A 21744-nucleotide genomic window follows, 5' to 3' on the forward strand; every position below is an offset into this window, starting at 1 on the left:
GGGGGGGGGGGGGAGGTTGGAGTGGTGGTGTCTCTTCGCCCGAAAACGGTAACAAACTAAAAAAAATATATACACAAAAAAATAAGTCTCGACTACGATGACGACGACAATCAGAGCGCAGGAGAGAGTAGCGCAGCGGCATCAGCAGCCTGCACGGGACACGCGTTTAGATTTGACAATGGGGACTTCCGACCGATTTTTATTTTATTTTATTTTATTTTTAAAGCTCCTAACAAGCTTTTGCGGTTTTCGCCGTACGGGTTTCTCCTCTCCCGCCAGCCGGGGCGCTTTTCACCCATGGATAAGGGTGCGGTTCTAACCACGTCGTGGTATACGACAATCGCGCTCACGTGTCGCGTACAGTATATTCTAACCGCGAGAAATGCAGAGATAGACGCGCTGTTGCACCGCGGGCTTGACGGATATGTATGGCGACGGAGCAGAGGTTTTTTACAGTATTTTAAACTATTTTTCAATGGTATTTAAATTATATTATGATAAATAATCCGTGCTAAATCATAAATGCCGAGATGCCATATTTTTTGATACGCATATTATAATATATTAACAATCGTTATTAAACGCCAATAAATATAATATTGTCTATACAGACTAAAATATTGAAGTAAACATGGAAGTTATTCCCCAACCATAACCTCCCAACAAGCTGTACTTCAATGCAACGGTGCAGTACGTGTGACTGTATTGGGCCGGATACCGTCGTCAAACTCAGATGATAAGAAATTCTATGGGTACGTTTTAGGGGCGCGTTGTGCGAATAGTTTTTTTCGCTAGGCGGGTATTTCGCTTATCTTATTCGTGTCGTCGCATAGTAGACGGGAGTAGTTTCGGATTACGCGTAAAATCACTTAGCGTTGAGTTTTTTTTTGCGACCGGGAAATAAAGTCGAGGGAGAGTTTCGTCGTCGGTTTTCGGGAATTTTTTTCCCTCCAATTCGAAATTCCGCCCGCTTTGTGGTTGTTTCTTACGCGCTGCACTCGGTTTGGCTCTCTGTCTTGAGACGGCGGCGCGTTTTTGCACATATATATAGTAGTGAACCCAACGAAATGTCCCAAACGTCCAATCGGATAAACGGCGAGGCGTACTGGTTTAGTTTTTGTCGGTTCGACTTATGAAGAAAAAAAAAGAGGTCAGACGAGAAAAGGAGACGACCGCTCGACCTCTACCCCGCCGGGTCGGGTCAACTGCATCCCTCCGTATTATATACGGTCAGACGATATTTATCGGTTCAAGACCGCGTCCGGATATTCACATGTATATTATTTATATGCATATAAATGTTATCGTTTTTGTACTCACGAATACACACGTATTGCCGCTGCTCGCTCGACGACACCGACGTCAAATATACATCTTCGGGCCGATTTTACTGTGCAGCATAATATTGTAATGTTCGTTTCGTATGAATTTCGGGCGAGAGAATAATAATATGTCTGTGTGCTCTCCGCGGCGGTGCAAACTCGGCCCGCACGAGTGATTTAATATTTTTTTTTCCCCGTCCATCCAGCGCACCCCGCTGCCGCGTGTAGAGTTGCTCTCGATTATATACGTTCGTGTCTGTATATTTTACTAGATAATATGAGATATTCCGAGGCTTAATATATATATATATGTGTGTAGCGGAAGAGGAGGTGCAAGCGGGGCAGCGGTGTATATCGAATAAAAACCGGCCGGGTGAAACAAATTTGATGCTTTTTCTTCGCATGCATAATATATATATATATACATACACGTATATACATATTTACTAGGGGGAAAAAATATTACGTACGTAATAACTCCTTTGCGCGGCGTGCGAGAATACGACGTGTATGCAACAAGGCTTTACCAGATTTCGGGCCCTGCCAATATTCGTGCCGAATGAACCGCTAAATCCGAGCGCGCGCGCGCCTCGTCTCTGGTTATATATTATTACTTTCCGTCTCGCCGAAATATTTATACGAAATATGAGTGTATATATGTATAACGCGTGTACGCACAAATATATATATATATATATATTGATATTGCGCTCAAGATTACGTGACGGCGGCGGAGAGAAATAATATAAAGAGGCTTGGCTGGCCGACTATATACGCGGCGAAACATTGTTCGAACTAACGACCCGTGTCATCGTTTTTGACGGCGTTTCCGATTCGGTTTTTCGCTTCCACGCCACTTTTTTATCGGGTATAGATGTTATTATTGTTTTATATTTATGTAATACCGAGTTTGAAACTCACGAAAGCCCGATAACGGTCAAAACTAGGAGTGTTTCCCTCAATATTATAATGTACCTATATTTTATATTATGTATACATTTTATGCATTAAAAAATATATTACTATATGCACTGCAATATGTACCTATTATATTTATCGTTATTAAATTTGTATCAGAAAAGGGGTGCAGGTTTCATTCGAAATTCGACGTCTTACGGAAAGAGAACCGTTTTTTAATTTAGCCTTTTTCACTCGAAAACAATTCGAGGGTTGTTATCTGCTGCTGCAGGTACGCGCCTTTCATTATTTACCGGTAAAGTGTTTTATAAGCAGATCACCCGCTGCCGTCGAGTGTTTTCGAAAAAGAGAAAGAGGAATTCTTCTATGTGCAACGGGGTTGATAATTCGATTTAGAAATAATTTTGAGCGTTCACCTCATGTCGCAGTGCTGGGGGGAGGGGGGCGTGTCTCTGCTTGCACGAAAGTATCTGCAAATGGAAAAGCTTCCCTACATTTCCACTTTGTAAATTTAAACGCAAATTCGACCAATTCTTTTGAAGTCGCATTCGGCATTCGACAATCGCATTTTATTCCGGCCAGTACAGGTAGTACAGTACTGATTTAATTTATAATCCCTTTATAGCTCTCTTTGTCTCCTGCGGCCCTGTGGGTTAGTAATAAAATTCTTTTCGTCCCTTTTATTATTTCGTCATCGTCGTCTTCGTGTTTCCGGCGCGTCGTTTGACGCGGCGTTTCGTAAAAACTTAAATGAATGTATGGATAATACATTTTAAAAATACTAAAAAAACGTAAATTTAACGATATTATTGAGTACAATATGTTTATCGAGCTCTCTCGTAAGTAATAGCATTCAATCGATAAAATCAAATCGCCGACGTCGCGGTCATTATTATTATTATCACGTCAATTACAACAGACAAATTTCGTTATAGTGGCCGAGTTTCACGGAGGTCAGCCGACGTCCCCCCCCCCCACTCCCGCTCGCAATCAATTGCGCATGCTGCCCATTAATAAATTACGTTTAATAACGTTTAATTGATTCGGTCACCGAAATTCACGAGACGAGTGAGCGGCAGGCACGCGGCCGATAATAAGGTTTTCGTCTTCTCCGTCCGCCGCCGGCACCGCTGATTGTCTCCAATTGAACGCTTTCCGTTTGAGAATAAAATGAAATATATTGTTTATTTTAATCCAACAATGACGAAGACGACGACGACGCCAACAGTATTGATGGAGTGTTTTTAAGAAAAAGATTATTGCAAAAATCGTCGTCGATGCGGTTTTCAACAATTCGGATTTGTACACATTACAATGTATAAACGTATATTATTATGTACTCTCGAGTCTCGACAGTCATTTGTCGCTGTCGTCGAAAAACGGTCGGCAAGACCTATTTCCGGGATTAGGGCTTTCGTGGAAATTGAAAGCTTCGGGCCGAGAGAGAGTTACGTACACACACACATATATATATATATACGTACACACACACGTCATTGGTGTAGAGCCCGTAAAATACGGGCTGGACAGGAGACATAAACTAAATATATATTCGGCCGGCGCTGCACAATGGCACATATTATTGCCATAAAGGGTCATTCTCTTAAGTGCCCTCCCCCCCCCCCCCGCTGGCCCACATGTCTCCCAACCGCTCACTTTGCACGGGAGGCGGGAGGGGGGCAACCGCGCCGCGTGTACACGAGATTCGGTTTTCGGGATTTTTATGCGTTTTTCGGGATTTTTATTTACTATTTTCTTCTACCCACAAGCCCTCGGGTCCTGCCGCGCTACCATATAATATATTGTATACCCTTTTCAGCAGCGTTCTGCCGATGGTGGTGTGTGCGTGTGTGTGTCAGTACGCGATAAAACCGACCGGTCCGATAAAAACGCAGTTAAACTTTTTTTCTCCTTTCCAATTTTTCCCCTATTCCGCGTGTATTTACGATCGGTAATTTGTGACCGGTTTTTGCTTATTTTCCGGATTAGAAGAACCGTTTTTCTTATACGCGTATTAGTAACGGTGGCGTGTGGGGGTGGGGGGGAGGAGGGCGTGTGTGTAAAAAGAAGAAGGGATTACCGGGCACCGAATAGGTTGATTTACTGTACACGGTTTAGAGAACGGCACTGTAAACGGTTTTTATGAACGTTTATGTACAATATAATATATTAAACGTCGTCCAAAGTGCTCTGGATTTCGCCTCTATATCGGCGGCTAGATATACGGCGTGTATATAGTCCATAAATAATTTGAGATTTCCGCCGGTTTAATGACGTATATGCGCACTACACACACTGCATTTATCGAGTACCACTATATATGCTGTACTTGCTATAACTTCGCAATTAAAGTTTCGGATTTAATTTGAAACTCGACGTGCTGCAGGTGCGGACGTCAAAGAGGCGTGTAAAGTTTCGTTTCGAAAAATTCTGCTCTAAAATTACGTACTCGTGTATAGTATATATGTATAGAGTAAACTAAAGTGTGCGCGGTTGTATTGATATTTGATTATACACTAATAATATAATTATTATTATATCCGCGTACACTCCACTCGGACTGTCTACAATTTCAAACGTGTGACGGACTGGTGTGTGGGTGCAATCACTTTTTTTGTGTTCGCTTTTTAAAAATAAATTACACCGTGTACTCACTACAATTTTTTTTTTTGTTCTCTTGTAAAAAGGTTTAAAAAGCCGTTTTGCAATTTAAATGACCATGCGCCGTGTACAACAATAATGACGGAGGCGGCCGAAAGGTTGATTTAGCGCGTAGTTTAAATGTGCATCAGAAGCGGTGTGAGGTCAAGAGAGGGGTGGGAACTCGGATGGGGCATACAAAAAAAAAAAAAACGAGAAACGAAACAGAGATCAAAATTCATAATACCCCAAAGGCCGGTCGGGAGTTTCGGTCAGTGCATGAATAATTTTCCTTTTGCCCCGCCTCGTGCCCGTCGGGTAATAATTTGACGTCGCTTTGTTGTGCATGTATATGCGCGCACGATGTTCGAATGAATAAATTTTCGCCGGTCAAATTAGTGGTCATATCATACACTCGCACACAAACGTACACTTGCACACACCCGCCGCAGTCCTTGGGTGAGGGATCGCCTCGCCTCATACCGCTGTCGGATTACTGCGGGGAAACCCGTGATCGCTCGGTTGGCAGCAGCGTGCATTAACGTATTAGATTTTAATATACGTAATGGGTAACGGGCCTCTGCGTATCGTTGTTTGTGAAAATCGAACAGTTTTCATCTGTAGCTTTTGCCGCCGCCGCCGCCGCCGCCGCCGCCCCGTATCTCTCGTCTCTATACTGCACGAGTCTGAGGGTGTACGTATCATCGTCGTCATAACCCATCGCGCAGCGTCGTCATCGTCGTTGTCGGGATGCACTCAAGTCGTCTCATCTCGCCGGAAAATTTTGCGCACAAACTCGTATTTAATAAAATGGTTTGGCAAACAACACTATGGCAAAGTTTAAAGTCAACACGCGAACGCTTAAACTTTCAATCTACAAATTGAATGTATATGTGCGCACCGTGATGTGCGTATACGCCACCTCGTCCTCGCCATAGCTGCCATACTTAAACATACATATACATGCGGATGATGCGTACTAAGTGGTGTGCGATATCCATATACATGATATACGAATTTAAATTGGAGATGAGTGTTACGTACCTATATATATATATATGTATATCTATACAAGTTTCGAGTGGTTTCGATATGCCGGGGGAGAAGAGAGGATGTGAAAGGGTTTAATTCCCTTTTAGTGTATAGCGTTTTAATTAACTTTCGCCATTCTTTTATATTCATCGAAAACAAACCAGCCGACGAGCGTTCGCTCACTCGTGTGTGGTCACGCGCACGACGGATCACTGCGCGACACCGGTCCCCCTATAACCGTACAATATGTGTATACCGAGCAGACTATAATATAATATACGTTAAAAGAACGGGCATTTTTCGCTCCCGGCAGATAATCGCTCCCGAGGTATTTCGCATAATATTTCGGTGCATTGTGTGCAGTGTGTGTGCCGCCGTCGAGGTGACAATACGGGTTCGTTAAGGAGGCGGTGATGGATGGAGGAGGAACACGACGAGTTTGGGTGTATTAATCGCCGACGTCGTTCTGTGCATTCGTTGTGATGCGCTCGCCTTTCGGTCGATTTGCCACCAGGTTTTCACGCTTTTATAATATGACGACGTACAGCTCGCATACGATCTTCGAACATTGCCTGCACGGGACTCTGCTGTATATGAATCGAATGTACACGGGGCGAGGTGTGGTGCGAATTTTTCGTCAATAGTTTCCATTCCAGGTCGCTGTGCTTCGGTGTCGGGCGATGTGTTTTAGAGGAGAGGCGTATACACGTCGTGTACGGTGTTGTTAATCCAATATCCGAAAAATTGTGTATTCCCACCGGTGTTATATACGCGGACAGGTAGGGCACAGCCGCCGCCGCCGCCGCCGCCGAGTTAATAATAATAGAACCGAGAAAATGTAATATAAGATCTGGAGGAGAAGACGAAGAAGAATTCTTTGGCAATAATAGCTCGGATACGGGGGGGTGGCGTTGGAAACTCATGTTTATGGGTCTCCGGGTGCAAGAGACGACGGCGTTGTTTATTAGCGTCTTTTAAAGAGTTGCACTCGTTTTCACTTCGTCGTGTATGCTCCTCGCCCGCAGTTATGAAATTGGACCGCCGCCACACACACACACACACACACGCGTACACCCCATATTTGCTTCTCTATCTATATACATGTATATACGACGACGGTTGTAAAATAAACAACTCCGGAGTTTAATATCGAGAACGACGTCGTAGTCGTCTCGGGGTAATATCGTTTTCTTTCTTATTTTCACGCGTCAAAAGCGTTTTTATTTTTGCCGCCGTTTTTACATACATATGAGGCGACAAAATAAACGACGAGTCTGCTCCCGCTGTAATTGGCAACGATTACCGAGTTGCAAAATGCCACTTACGCCACTTGTGATGCAATTTATGAAAACGTTTTTTCACGGTATATCCGTAAACCTGTACCTCGTTTAATAATATCCCTAACCGACTGTACAGAAAAATGACTTCTCCGCGCTTCTTCATTTCCTACTCTGTTGTTGTTTTGCGCATTGTTTGTTGTTTCGTAAAATAGAAGATTGGTATGTTCCTTGTTAATGTAATAAATACGACTGTAGCTATCACAATATAACGATATAATATATATATATGTGTGTGTTTATATCTATACGATAAAAGAGTAAATATCAGTTTCTAAAGTTTAATCTCTTTTACCGTGTTTCGATGGACGTTTCAATATATATATATATTGTCGTCATCCGCGTTCTCGTTTATATATATATATATACACACATAGTGACGTTTACGAAAGATTTTTAATTCAAAAGTGTATATAAAAGTTTTTATATATATATATATATATATATATGTATATTCCCCGCCGCCGCGCAGGAAAAACGTCTAAAAGCAACCCATGTAAACCCGCCGTTTACACTTATATAATGTATATAAAGGTATACACTACGTATGTGAGTGTGCAATAATAGGTCTGCCACTGGCAATCTATTTTTCCATTTATAGTTTATACGCACTGCTCTCTCGCGCCCTCTCCCCGGTCGGGTCCATTAACTGGCCCACTAATTGCGCGCCGCACGTCGCTGTGGGTAGGGGTGGCGGGTCGGTGCGGCTCCTGAACAAATATACTTTGCGAAAAATCTCGTTCAGAGAGGGAACAAAAAAAAAAAAAAAAATCGGCAAAGAGTAATGGACTGCTTTTATTCGATTCGGTAGGCCTCTTTCGCAGCGGCGGCGGCGGGTGCGCGGCAGGTCAGAGGTAAAAGTAATCGGTTTAATCAAAAAACTCTACGTTTAAGCACCGGGAAAAGTTTTTCACAATGGTATGCTGAGACGCATTGTTGCTGCTGCTGCTGCTCGTCCGGGTCACAAATGCGGCAGCTAGCAGACGCTCACTCGCCACATACGCCAATAGAGAAAAGGAAACAAAAAAAGAAGTCGCGTCCGAACGAGTGCAATCCGTCTTGATTGAAATCCAAACCAATTTTGATTAACGTATAGCATCTATAATAATATAATATAGTACCTTTACCACTAGAGTCTATTGTGTGCGCGGTGGATAAGGAGATCGGTGTTGTAACTTTTTTCCCCGACGGCCGCAGATTCCTTTCGACCTAACTCCTCCCCTCCCCTGCCATGCGCGCTTTAAGTGTATTACAACGTGACGTATGTATATATATATAGAGATGCACTAAAGTTTGTGATTATTTTGTTCCTTTACAGATCGAAGACGAAGGCAACCACGGAAATGACGAGACCAGATCGTTCATTTTGTCATCGTTGGCCGCTCAAAATCAATCGCGAGTCAACTGCGTCCTGTGCTCGGACGTCATGTTGGTGTTCGACCGATACCCGCTGGTTGACGGTACATTCTTCCTCAGCCCCAAGCAATATAACAAAAATGCTGTCGAGGTGAATAAAATATTTTTTTTGGCATTATAAAATTTGGAGAACGCCGATAGTTAAACTATTTTTTTTTTTTTGCTGTGAATCATTGACTTGGTAGCGGCGTCGATTATGACGTATAATTGTCATAATATATGATATTTCGTCGAAAACTCTCGGGCGGACTCTTTATCGTTCAATAAGTATTTCCTACCCTCGTTGCTACGGGTCTTATGACGGAATCTCGAAAAATGTTCCAGCGTAAAATATATACCCGCGCTCTTGTGTGTATTTTTTTCTTTGCTCTCGAAAGGACCGATAGAAATAAGACTTATAAACATGTGTGTGCGTTCGCGTGATCGTTTGACCGTAAAAAGGACCTTTTTTGTGCGTGCTGCGTGAATGTTGACACACACTCGCACACATGCACGTGAGGCGACGAGCTAATATTTGTCAAAGCATATTTCACGCGCGTGCACAACGGTTTCGCTTCGTGTGTTGTCCGATTCCTCCCTTAAGTCGTCGGCGGTCTTTTCACCACGGTAAATCCCTCGTCGAATGGGCGGGGAGTAAAGTGGCCCAGACGTTTGACCCCTAACGGTGACTATTTTCTCTCCCCAGACGACGGTAAACACAAACGCCGCAGCCGCACAGCCTTCGAAAAAAGTTCCGACTAAAAAGCCGCCGTTTCCGCGAGCCGGGATAATCCTCGCCCGTCGTGTTTTCGCTAGATGCAGGGCATATAAATCCCCGAAAGCCATAAAACAACACAATATATTATTATTATTATATTCTCGGTTCATTCGCACACATATATTTTAAGCTCATACGACAATATGTGTTCGACGACGCTTCGTATTATACATTACAATGGTGATCCGTCACTTATGTTTCCGAAGCTTCTACGATGCAGCTATATGCTATAATATACATGTTATCTTTGGTTTGGATATATATCTTATCGCTGAAAACTCTCATTGGATAAAGTAAATGTTTACCGGTTTCCCGTGTAGTTTACACGCGAGAGTTCGAAAATATTGTTTTTTTTACCCTCCCGTGGATTACGATAGCAGTGATCTCGACTTTGTACCCGGCAGTACGAAGAGTGGTGCGTGTTGAACAAACAAGTTTTTACTCTGAGGGCTGTTTCTTTTTAAGCCGCTCGCTTTTCTAATTAATTACGCTTCGGTTGGCTTTTTTAAACGCAAATAACGAGACATCATCAACATCATCATCATCATCATCATCATCATCATCATCGCCGACGACGACCTTCGCTTTCGCCGTCGGTGTTGGTTGTAGTGGTGGTGTATCCGTCTCGTTTCGGCAAAGGGGTGCCGTGCATCACCCGCGTTCCAATTAAAAAGTTCGTCTCTCTACACAATATCAAAAACCGTCGTTGCATAAATATGTGCATATATAGAAGAATAAGATTTTCGGTGTTTTTTGTTACGTCTTTTTCGGTGTGTTTACAGAGAGACGTTGGTGGCGAAGAGAGTGATACCGAAAAAGAGGAGAGAGAGCACAATCAAGACGTCATTCTTCCTATATAATACTACACCGTCAGCGGCGGGGGGACCTACTCGCTGGTTTTGTGTGCGCGCGTGTGTGTGTGCAGGTGTTCTGTGGCTGCCACACGAGTAAACACGGGGTAAAAAGGCAAACATCTACCAGGTTTATAATTAAAACCTACCCCCTCCTCCCCTCGAAGTTTAGTTAGTGTTGTTTGCACAGTCTGCTCCTCCGGTCGGATTTCGATTTCGAAATGAACATTCTTATTCTCCGCCTCGTGCCGCCACCGCCAAAACCGCCGCAGCCTCAGCGTTGTCGTTTTATTTTCGTATCCATTTCGCCGACGACGCGTTGTTACTGCGCGTTTTCGTCGATTCCGTTGGCCAGTGCACGCGGCTAACACACAAGAAATTATTTTCGTATTTTGGACGCGTACACCTCGTTAATATCAATTATCGACGACAACCCGTAGAGGGGAACGGGAGAGGGAGACGGAGAGAGAGAGAGAGGTGCATAGAGACAGCCACACAAAGAGATTTCCGAAGGAATTTTTTAATGGTGCTACTTTGCCCGAAACTGTAGTCCCGTAATGACGTTAATAGCAGAAATCGTCATTCAGTTTTTTTTTCGGAATGATCTTTTTTCCGTTTATATCCAAATCTTATTACTTTTGAGCTGCTCGGTATACTATGAATATATGATTCAGCGTGGTATTCTCGATAAGTCGCCACCGGTCGTATTAAAATATTTCTACTTCTTTATCCCGCCTAATTAAATATTTATCAAAACAATAAATAAACGAATCTCGTTATGATTTATATTGATTTGCGTTTTTACGCAAAATTATGTTTGTTGTCGTTGGTCTATTTTTTTTTTCAGACCTTACAGATCGTTACACAAAAAGCCACACAGGCTTATATAGTTGATATGTTTTTTTAAATCAAATTTTTGACCACGTTGTATATAGTATAGTCCATATATATAGTATACCTACGTCCATGTGTACTCTTGAGCCGGTTTCTTTACTCTCGTGGACGGCGTATTGTGTGTGTGTATTCTATCCCTGGTCATCGCGTAATTACAGTGAAGACTAAACCTCGTTTTCCCCTTAAACATTGAAAATCGCTTTCGTTATTTGTCTAATGGAACTTCTCTCAGTGCGATCATCCCCTACCACACACACACCCACACACACACCGTTTTCGTAAAAGGGTCGGCGGTGGTGCAGTTTTTTTCTCCATTCTCTCCGAACATGTCGATTTTAGATTTCCCATTAAACGTCGCAATGTTTCCGCTTCGCAGTGCGTGCCGCCGCGCGTTTCTTAGGAAAACAACCTTAGAAAATCATCCGGTTTTTGCCCCTCCGCCACGCCACCGTCGCGCTCACCTTCTACCGTCTGTACGTTTTTAATGATTTCGCCGGCGGCTGAGTAGTGTGCGGTGTGCGTATTGCTTAACACACACACACACACACAAACGCTTAAAAGAAAAAGTACACTCGGGAGACGGTGAAGAATCGGGTACAGAAATAATCGAGCGAGCTCAGAAATCATTATTATAAAGAACTTACGTCGGCGGCGGTGGTGCGTGAAAAGGGCGTTTATTATTATATTGCCGAGGCTACGCCGCAGGGGTAGTTTTTTCGACAGACTCTGCCGCCGCTAAGCGTAATACTTTGATATGGGGTGGTTCGGTATAGTTCCAAGACTTTTTAGCATAATGTTTTTATGCCGCTCATAAATTCGGGTGTTTTTTTTTTTTTTTTTATCACCTGTCTCACGCCCGTCCGTTTTCTCGTATTGTGCCCGCAGGTGAAAAATGAGGGACGAGCTCTGTTCCTGAACGCCGTCTGCATGAAATGTTTGGACGGCAAAGACGCCGACCGGAAGCTGTGTTGCCGATTCTGCGCCACTCAGTGGGACGGTTCGTCGCTCATTATGGGCACCATGTACGCGTACGACGTGTTCGCCGCCATGCCGTGTTGCAACGAACGACTCAAGGTATGTACACGCTTTGCAATATTAATTTTATGTGCGCGACAGAAAATATTATCTAATAATCGTATATTGAAAATGGTTTTAGAGAATTAATTTTTGTATGCAATCTGTCGTCGGCCGCACCCCAATATATGTAGTAAATAGGTCGTTGTTCGACGACCATAATTGGGCCGAGCGATCTCTTTTCGTCACAAACAACAACCCTTCTTCGGCTGGAGGGTATATAGCGTGTGAGTTGGAGGGGGGTTGTTGAAAGGGATAAATGCGGGATTGGCTGCCGCGCGTAGTGAAAGTAATTATGCAGTATTAAGCAGACTTTCATAATTCTCTCGCCGCGTCGTTCAGCTAATTAATTTGCGTCACCAAAAATAATGCTGTACTACCCTGCGAGCGCGCCTATACATGAAGTAGGACGGATTTTAATACGTCCTTTGAAGTCAAAAAATAATTTGCGCACGTCTCCTCCATCACCTTTAACCAGACGTGTGATTTTGCGTTAACCTAACACGATACTTTCACGAGTGCATTTTAATAATAAATTAAAATCCTTTTGAAAGATCCAAACGCGCTAGCTTAACAATGTTTCGACAAGTATTTACGCGAAAAATATGATCGAAAAACACTTCAAAGTCCTGTCCCGCCACCCTGCGTGTACTTACATCCAAGTATATTGTTTTCTAAATTGTTGTTTCTTTCCTTGTGTTTGCACAGTGCAATGGCTGTCAGAAAGCATTGATGTTGTCGCACCAACGACTGAACTTCTACAGCGATTATAGCCGCAAAGTCACCTGCCCGCACTGCACTTCCGTCGATTATCACTTCGTCAAGCCGCTCGCCGTGTACTACACCAGACAGTGGCCATAACATACGGCCACGGTCCCGACCGCAATGGTCGGGGCCGGGGGCCGCCTACCGGCAGCCACCGCCACCGCCGCAACAGCGGTGATTTGCTCCTCCTCGTCCGCAGTCTCCGTCACCCCACCGGCCGTGCTCCAACAGCAACAGCTACAGCAACAAAACCATCAGCATCTGCAACAGTTGCAACAGCAACAGCAACAGCTCGCGCCGCCCGACTACACTTCGGTGGCCATCGAAAAGCTGCTCCATTCCATATGGGACACCAAAGTCAACGACATCATGGCGGCCATCAACCACTTGGGTTTGGTCTGAACTACTAAAACGCAGTCGAGTGTATAAAAAAACCGAAATGGCTTTTTCATCTTTTCAAAAAACAAAAAACAAAAAAAAAACAAGGTGTTCTTTATTATTATTTGTTCGTAGTTGTTTTATTATTATTATTATTATTATTATTACGTTTGTGGTTTTTTTTTAAGCGAAAAAAAAACATTGAAATAATCATTATTCGTAAGATTTTAATTATTATTATTAGGTGTTAGTGATTTTCAAAGAAAAGACGTCGTAATGTAATTTTTTTCTCGTTAAAATATTTTGTACAGCGGTCCCCGTTAAAAAAAAATTCAAAAAAAAAAAAATATTATCCACCAAATAATTATTGTACAATAGTAATAATATTATGTAATGGGATGATATTATTATATACCTATATGAGACTTCGAGCGGGACCCTATCGACAGCTTTTCCTCACCCGCCCGCCCGACGCCACGACGTGAACACCATCATCGGTTTTTTCGATTTCGGCGGACGATTCGTCGGCGGCATTTCGTGTACGTATGTATGGCATTTTTTAGTTCTTTTTGTGTAGTTCGAGGTGTAAAAAAGTCAAAAGAGTGATACCGTTTTCATTTTGGTTCTTATATTAAATTCGACACGTCGGTGTGTACTATATTATTTTAGTTATTTTGTAATCTCCGCGCGATCTCCGACATCATTAGAGCTGTAGTAGTGTTGTTAAAAAACTTACTCTCGCGATCAGTTTTCTTTCTACGGACCGCTGTCTGTCGTGCGGAGTAGCTTAAAATAATTAATAATTATTGTAGTCGTACACGGTTTTTCGCCAACGATCGTCGGTGTCGGCGGCGGGCGGAAGAAGCGTCGCTTGCGGTGGTGTGTGATATTAATTCGTTTTGGTGTCGTCGATTCGTCGACGTCCTGCGGGTTTAATTATTATTATTATTATTATTATTATTATTATTATTTATATTATTTATATTATTATATTATGTGTATGATAATATTCTTAGAACAACAGTACAACATATTATATAATTGATTGATTAATGATAAATACGTAGAGTACAATTATTAAAAGTAAAGGAATAATTTTAATAATAATATATTATTATTAAAGCGATATATGGATAATATTACATAATAAATAATATCACGTTTGAGCTATCTGAAACCTATACGATAATTTTACCTATTTGTATGTTGTACGTAGACGCGCACACATGAGTCGTATCGCCTGACGATATTATTATTACTATCGTTTTGTGTGTGCTACTTGTGCGTGCGCATATTTTGATGTATATGACGTGTGTGTGTGTAACGTGTGTGGTTATAGACACACGCGACATTATATTTATTATTATTATCATTATTATTATTATTATGTATTCTTGCTCTGATGCTCAATTACGCGCTACCTCTTGTTTTGTTTACCAATCGTACTATATGTTAATTAACAAAGTAACAAAGAAAGGAACAGTTTTTAACGTGTGTGTTAATAATTATATTATAATATACAAAAACAAAAATCTCGAGATTTAAAATTAATTAATAATATATAGTATACGGGTTTTTTTCGTTTTTTGGGTGTTTCGTTTTGATTTCAATTCCATCGTGTCATCATCACTATCATAATTTTTGTTATTATTCATTTTGATTTTGGATTTTTTTTTTTTTTTTGTCGATTTCGATCAACTCGGGGGACACAAGTTTTAATACAAAAAAAAAAATACACATCGTTGTTTAAAAATACCTAATCTACCTCGGGTTTCATTTGTCTCACGGAAATGAATACTCTTTAGTTAATTTTTTTTTAACTCATTTTAGCCCAAGTTGAGTTGTTTTGATTTCCATATTATACTTCTTTCCTTTATTTATATTATTTGATATTGTTAATGTATACATATATTGTAAATCGTGATTTTTTTATGCTTTATGTTTTGTTATTATGCACTAATAGTACAACATTAAACAAATTATGTTTTTAATTAATGATTATTTATATAGTCTAAATGAGTAGGTTTATAAATTTAAAAAAAAAGTAAGGGAGAAAAAAAACAAAAAAAAAAACGGAACGGATCGTACAAATGGAAATACTTCATTAATTGATATTATTAGCAATATTATATTATCTATATATAATATTACGTGGATTTTTTGTATTATCGGCGTAAAATTTTGACTATTTTAAACAAATTAAATCGTATTTCTAGGAGAGTTTTTGTTTGTTCGACGCGTTTGGATTGTCGCCGTGTTATTATTCTATATATTTTTTTTCTTTTCGACATACTCTGTCTGTACCTGTTCATTAAAAAAAAAAAAAATAAAACATAAAAAAAAAACATTTTGTTTAACTCGTTACAGCGCATTTGTTAGTGTATAGATAGTGTTACATGAGTGGAAAAAGAAGATAGAAGGGAGAATATAAAAAACTCACTTTTTGATAATATCATATTTTTCACCCCATGTATTACAATATTATAGTATATTATATTATGTAATCGCTATAGTATTAGATTTTAACCCCCCATTCCCCCATGTACAGTTATTATATTGTGTATTATTATTATTATCATCATCATCATCATCATCATTTTATCTATTATTATTAATTATTATTATCATGATGTATGTATGTGTAAAGGAATTTCTTATAATTTTTTTTCATCGGGTCTCGAATTGCGTTGAGAATTTTTTTATTAAATAATATTTTGTAGAGTTTTTCGGAGTGGTTTGCGTTTTGTGTAATATTTCTAAGGGATTTAATAAGAGAGAACAACAGATACCTTCTATAAAATAAGTAGTTTTGTTTTCAATATTGATAATTTGGTTACATTTTATAACTATTAATTTATTATTATTATTATTTTTTTTTTGAACGAGAGAAAAGAACTCGACATTTTTAGTTTTGCATTCTAGTCAGAGTCGGAATTTTAATAAAAATCGAAAATCATTAAATATATAATACTCATACATATATTTAAAACAAATAATTCGAACTACCTATTTTATAGTTTTTATTACACATTTTGTTTTTATTTTTAGCACTTTTTTTTGTTAGCATTTTTGATTTTAGTTAATTTTTTTCCTTGTGAGTGTATTTATATAGCAATAGTTAGAACTTTTGGTGACGGTGTCACGGTTTTTATTTTCCTTACAATTTTATTTTAACGCGCTCTTTATATAAGTAAGTTAGTATGTTAGGTCTGAAGCTATAATAAGGAGGCGAGAGTCTGTAATTATGTCTCGATTCCTGCCCTCGGATATTATTTTGGAGGAGGGGGACTGTGAACTACTGACTATTATCCAACAATTGTAAAACGTACTTACGTTTTACGACCGGGTGGTGGGGGAAGGGTAAAACATATCGATTCTCGATGATAGGCCCGCTGGTTGTATAAATGCTCAATAATTATGAAAACAAGCAAATAATGAATCTATAAAAAAAAACAAAACGTTTTGAGTAGGTGATTATGTTATGGTATTTGTATTGAATAAAAAGATAATTAATATTGAATACCACCCACCCGTCTCGTGACAAATAAACGGTCGATTGCGGATTTAATCTAGTCGTATGTGACCCGCGTAAGTACTACACGTGTAATCGGTTACCACATATTTGCAACCCCCCAACTCACCATGGTGATTCTCACAATCATCTCTCCTCTCTTCATTTATTACTTTACTGCGTTTTATTATCCGTTTTTCGCCGTTGTCGTATAATATTAAAAAAAAATTTCCGAAAAATCTCGAAGACTTGTTTTGTCAGTCGTTCTTCCTCCCCCCCCCCTAAACGGGCCGCGGTTCGTACTCCTTTATAATAATAGTTTTTTTTCGTTTTTGTTCCGTTTCAATGTACAACAATCCAACCTCTCGTCGTTTAGCGAAATTTTTTTCACGTAGTCTTCGCTTCAAATTCGTTAACGTGCATCGTGTATTTTATCGTTTTTTTATACATATATATATATTATACATTGTCTTTAAACAAAAAGTAGTAAAATATGATTTTAGGTTTTTTTCAAAAAAAATATATATAAATGTGTATAGACATTAGGGTGTTTAGATTATAGTGAGTGAATTATGTATCATAATGATTAAATTACGAGTACATAAATATATACTTAAACATAATAACTTTAATATAATATTGTGTACGGTATTTAAATTTTAAATATAACATAACTATATATATATATATATATTATATGTATATATATATATATTTGATTAATAAAAAAATATAAAATTTTAAATAATAAAATAGGTACGATATAATTATATATAATATTATTTATGTGTATTGAAAAATCGTCGGTTCAAAGTACAAAAACTTAAAATATAAAAAAAATAACAATAATCACCTGTCCACTATGTGTTTAGACGCCTATATTTATATTATATAATTATATATTATGAAAAAAAAAAAATGTTGAATTTTATTCAGAAGTGTAATAAAGTGTTGGTGTAGAACGGAGATTAGTGTTATACAAATTAATAATCTATGAGGCCTAATATTGAAGGGGCGTTTTTTTTTTTATTATTATTTTTATATAGACGGTCAGGACTCTGGATTCTTTCCTCTCGATTTTTTTTTTCAAATTATTATTATTATTATTATATACACTATACAAATACATATATTTATATTTAAACGGTAAAGTTTTAACAAGAACTCTAAGAAGTCTGGCAGGAAACATCCTATGTTTATTATTTGTTTTCGGTTTTTTTTTTTTTTTATGATTATTATTATTATTTATATTAATATTATTTTAGATAATTTGTTACGCATTCGTTTTTATATTACCAATTCATTGTAGAGATTTTCTCGAGGAGTATTTTTTATTATTATTATTATTATTATTATATATATTTTTTTTTTTTTTGCTTTCATATAATAAACATGAGGTACATAAATATTATTTATGTATTATATTATTATAAAAAAAAAAAAACATAATTCGTTTTGTTTTTCGCGCGTCTGTGTACCTATGCACGACACACGACGAAGACCGCACATCGTCGTTTCCGGTGTTTGGGTTTTCACTGCAGTGCTCTCTGTGAATACCTCGAAAAAGAATGTTCCTAAATTGTTTTACTTTCCTGACGAGAATAATATTAAAGTGTGCGGTTTTGTTTTTTTTCGTGGTCCCCGATAATATGATATTATGATTATTATGAACTGTTGTATTAGTCGCACGCGATTTGTAACCGACAATTTGTGTATTATAAATATATATATAAGCCGATGACGATGACGACGACTTTGTGTGTGTCGTTCGAGTATCGTTTTTCGACTCTTGTGTGCACTATAATACACTTACGTACAATATTATGTATAATGACGACCCCCCTCCCCAGAATTCCTGTTTCTGTTCCCGCGAATGATTTTAATGTTTAACATAATAATATAATATAATATTATGCAGTATATGATATTGTGTTTTTGATGTTTCATATTTTGTTTTAATTATTATTATTATTATTATTATTATTATATATATTTTTTGTAGTCTACTTAGAGCGTGGATGATTATATAATTTACGTGGGGACTGGAGATCGCACTACGTTACGTAATAATAATTGTAATCATTAATATTATATATCACAATAATAATAATTAATATTATATATGCTATCATTATATTATGTCAAACGATTACAATGTTAGAATAAAACAGTTTATTATTCACGACCGTCGTATTTGTGTTTGTTGTTATTGTCGTTATTCTTTTTGACTCCATTCGACTTTCCTAATGTTGTGCTATCCTTCAATAATTGAATATTTATTTAAAAATCTTTATCTCGAGACAAGCGGACAAAGGTTGTGCTGCCAATGGTGGTGAGTATTTAAGTTACTATAGACTCTATAGGGGTTCTATAGAGGTTTCCAGTGTCGTCTTGAAATAGTTTTTTTTTTTTTTTGGTTTTTACTAAAATATTCACCCAGGCCACTTGATCGAAAAAAAGTAAATAAAAACTACGAAATATTTTATTTTTATGTTAAATATTAATGTTTTGGTGATGAAATCAGAACATTTGTGGACTTAATTGCAGTAACTGTCTCGCTGTTCTAATGATGAGTTTTCCAATTGTGAAGGAGAGTAATAATCAAAAAAATGTGAGTGTTAAAATATTATGCTGAAACTACATCACCTCTATAAATAAATTCATCTAAAATTGTACTTGTTTCTTAATCAGGCAAAATTATTAAAATTATACTGCCTCCATGAAAAAAAAAATATAATTCCAAAATATTCTTCTTTTTTTAAATCTATACCCACAACTTCCGGCGCATGTAACGTAATCGTATTATACTAACATCAAAACATCGATAAAACAATTATGTGCTGCTTTTGATTGTTGTATAGTACAATGCTAAACGCAAAAGTAATGAAATTACATGCAGGCACCTGCGTACATTTGAGCGAGAAACACGGCCGAAGAAAAACATGAATGCAAATTAAAATATAATTACATAGATATTTACCATGTTTTTCGGTCTAAAATACCAGTCGCGGTTAATAACTAACACTGAAATAACGTTAGGTATACTCGCGGCACACACGCGACTTCAGCAAGTGCTGTTGCCTATATGCAACCCCTTAAAAACGGTCCGCTTTCAACAGAAAACGTTACTCTCGCATAATATTACGAACGAAATATAATTTCATAATACTGTCGTCCTATGTTATTTATTTTTCATTATGTACACGACTCGTGAGGTTGACGCGTACTTTCGATAGGTACTATCATTGGTACTGACGATTCACATTCAACAACGAATCCACGTCAACCTTTATCGGAAAAAAAAAATCGATTTAAGCGTGCGTTCAAGTGGTTTATTTTGTTGGATTATCAACTGTACCTTTTTATGGAATAAACTGTGACTATGATATTATGGACTTCCATTCAAACTTTCGGTTTGTGCGAATCATCTATTGCACTTCCTTAATTATGTCGTGATAAAGGTCAATCTCTGAATCCGAAACGAAGCATTTGAAAAGTGCGTATTACGCAGTTTGGCCCCATGAAAAATCCATTGCGGTCGGCGAGTCCGATCACTAACCGATGTTCAAAATACTGTGGGTTATCGATAATATTGATGGTTGTGTACTACTTTGGTATAATTCGACGTAGTGAAGTCTGTGAGTATTTTATTCTTTCGGAACGCTTCGATTATTCCGTAGCCCATTGTCACCTACCAATACAAATTTTCTTCTAAATTTTTTAATATTTTTTACAATATTTAATTGTCGCGATAACGTCCATATTTATTTTCCTTGTGTCGAGATGAAAATATGTTTTTAATGGGTACCTATATGGTAAGTAATAAATGTAAAGTCTCGTGTTGGTGGTTAGTGTATGTTTCTGTGAATTGGCATTGTAGTTAAACAGTAATTAAAGTAATTAACCAATAACAGTTGGATTATTTTTTAATTTGAAATATTATATTTATGAAATATATAGTATCCATCTCGATTTAGGTCGTTTGTGTTTTCAAGAATAATAATAATATAACACACTCGTAAGTCGTGACCTGTGGAATCGCAAGTAGTGCCGAGCGGTGTTATTTTCATCTTGATATGTAACGGTCCGACGGTGCAGTATAAAGAGTATATTTAGATGAAATCAAATCAGAAAATTAAATGACCAACGACCGTATAGTCGACTGCAGTCACGGGACTGTGTGTAATGCGTACGACGTGGGGCAGCATAATTTCCCAGACCCCAGCTAATTGATCTTAATGCTTCTAAATATAGTTTGCTTTTGGAACCCAAAAAGTTTAAATCCAGTCCAGACTCCAGATATTGAATGGACTGTTCAAAAACTATAATATCATAATGCGATGGAATATAAAATAAATCAGAGCAACAGCATTTCTATGTGTACTCATTTATTCTTGCAATGACCAACAAGTTTCCGAGTGTCTTGGACGTAACAATACCGAATAACCATCGCATGTGAAAATCAATAATATACATGCGACATAATATTAAATGTTATTATATGTCGTGAAGACGTGTTGAGTGGCAATCGTCACAGAGTCGTTCCTCTGCGGATCGCACCCGGTAACATTCGCAGATCGTAAACGTCGGCGTTATTTTGGCATTGGTGTTTCGTCATTACTCATTATGATTATAGCCTTTGTGTGTATATACGTATCGCAAAGTCAAGCACTTCCTCATACCCGTTTGCAGTTTTCCCGGTTTAAGTACTTAAACTCCTGTCGGCATCGTCACAGCTCGAAAATACGGCCGAGTCTGCAGATAATAACATCGCACAGGCCGGACAGTAATGATCGCCGAAAATCGTCCCCGCGAGACTTGCCAAAGTCCTAAAAATAATTATTATTAC

The 21744-nt window shown here is 38.5% G+C and overlaps 1 protein-coding gene across 1 annotated transcript in view; it reads left to right on the forward strand.

Annotated features, from left to right (window-relative positions):
- The window catches only part of LOC111030383 (headcase protein), a 48209-nt gene extending 34732 nt beyond the window's left edge, over positions 1-13477 (forward strand). The window contains exons 3-5 of the mRNA XM_022309835.1: positions 8568-8756; positions 12053-12241; positions 12950-13477. Coding sequence (XP_022165527.1) covers positions 8568-8756; positions 12053-12241; positions 12950-13102 — 531 coding nt within the window. The 3' untranslated portion in view covers positions 13103-13477. The remainder of the gene's footprint in view (positions 1-8567; positions 8757-12052; positions 12242-12949) is intronic.
- The last annotated feature ends 8267 nt before the right edge of the window (positions 13478-21744 follow it).

The sequence above is a fragment of the Myzus persicae genome, unplaced genomic scaffold, assembly GCF_001856785.1.
Source record: "Myzus persicae strain clone G006 unplaced genomic scaffold, MPER_G0061.0, whole genome shotgun sequence".
NCBI classification, from domain to species: Eukaryota; Metazoa; Arthropoda; class Insecta; order Hemiptera; family Aphididae; genus Myzus; species Myzus persicae.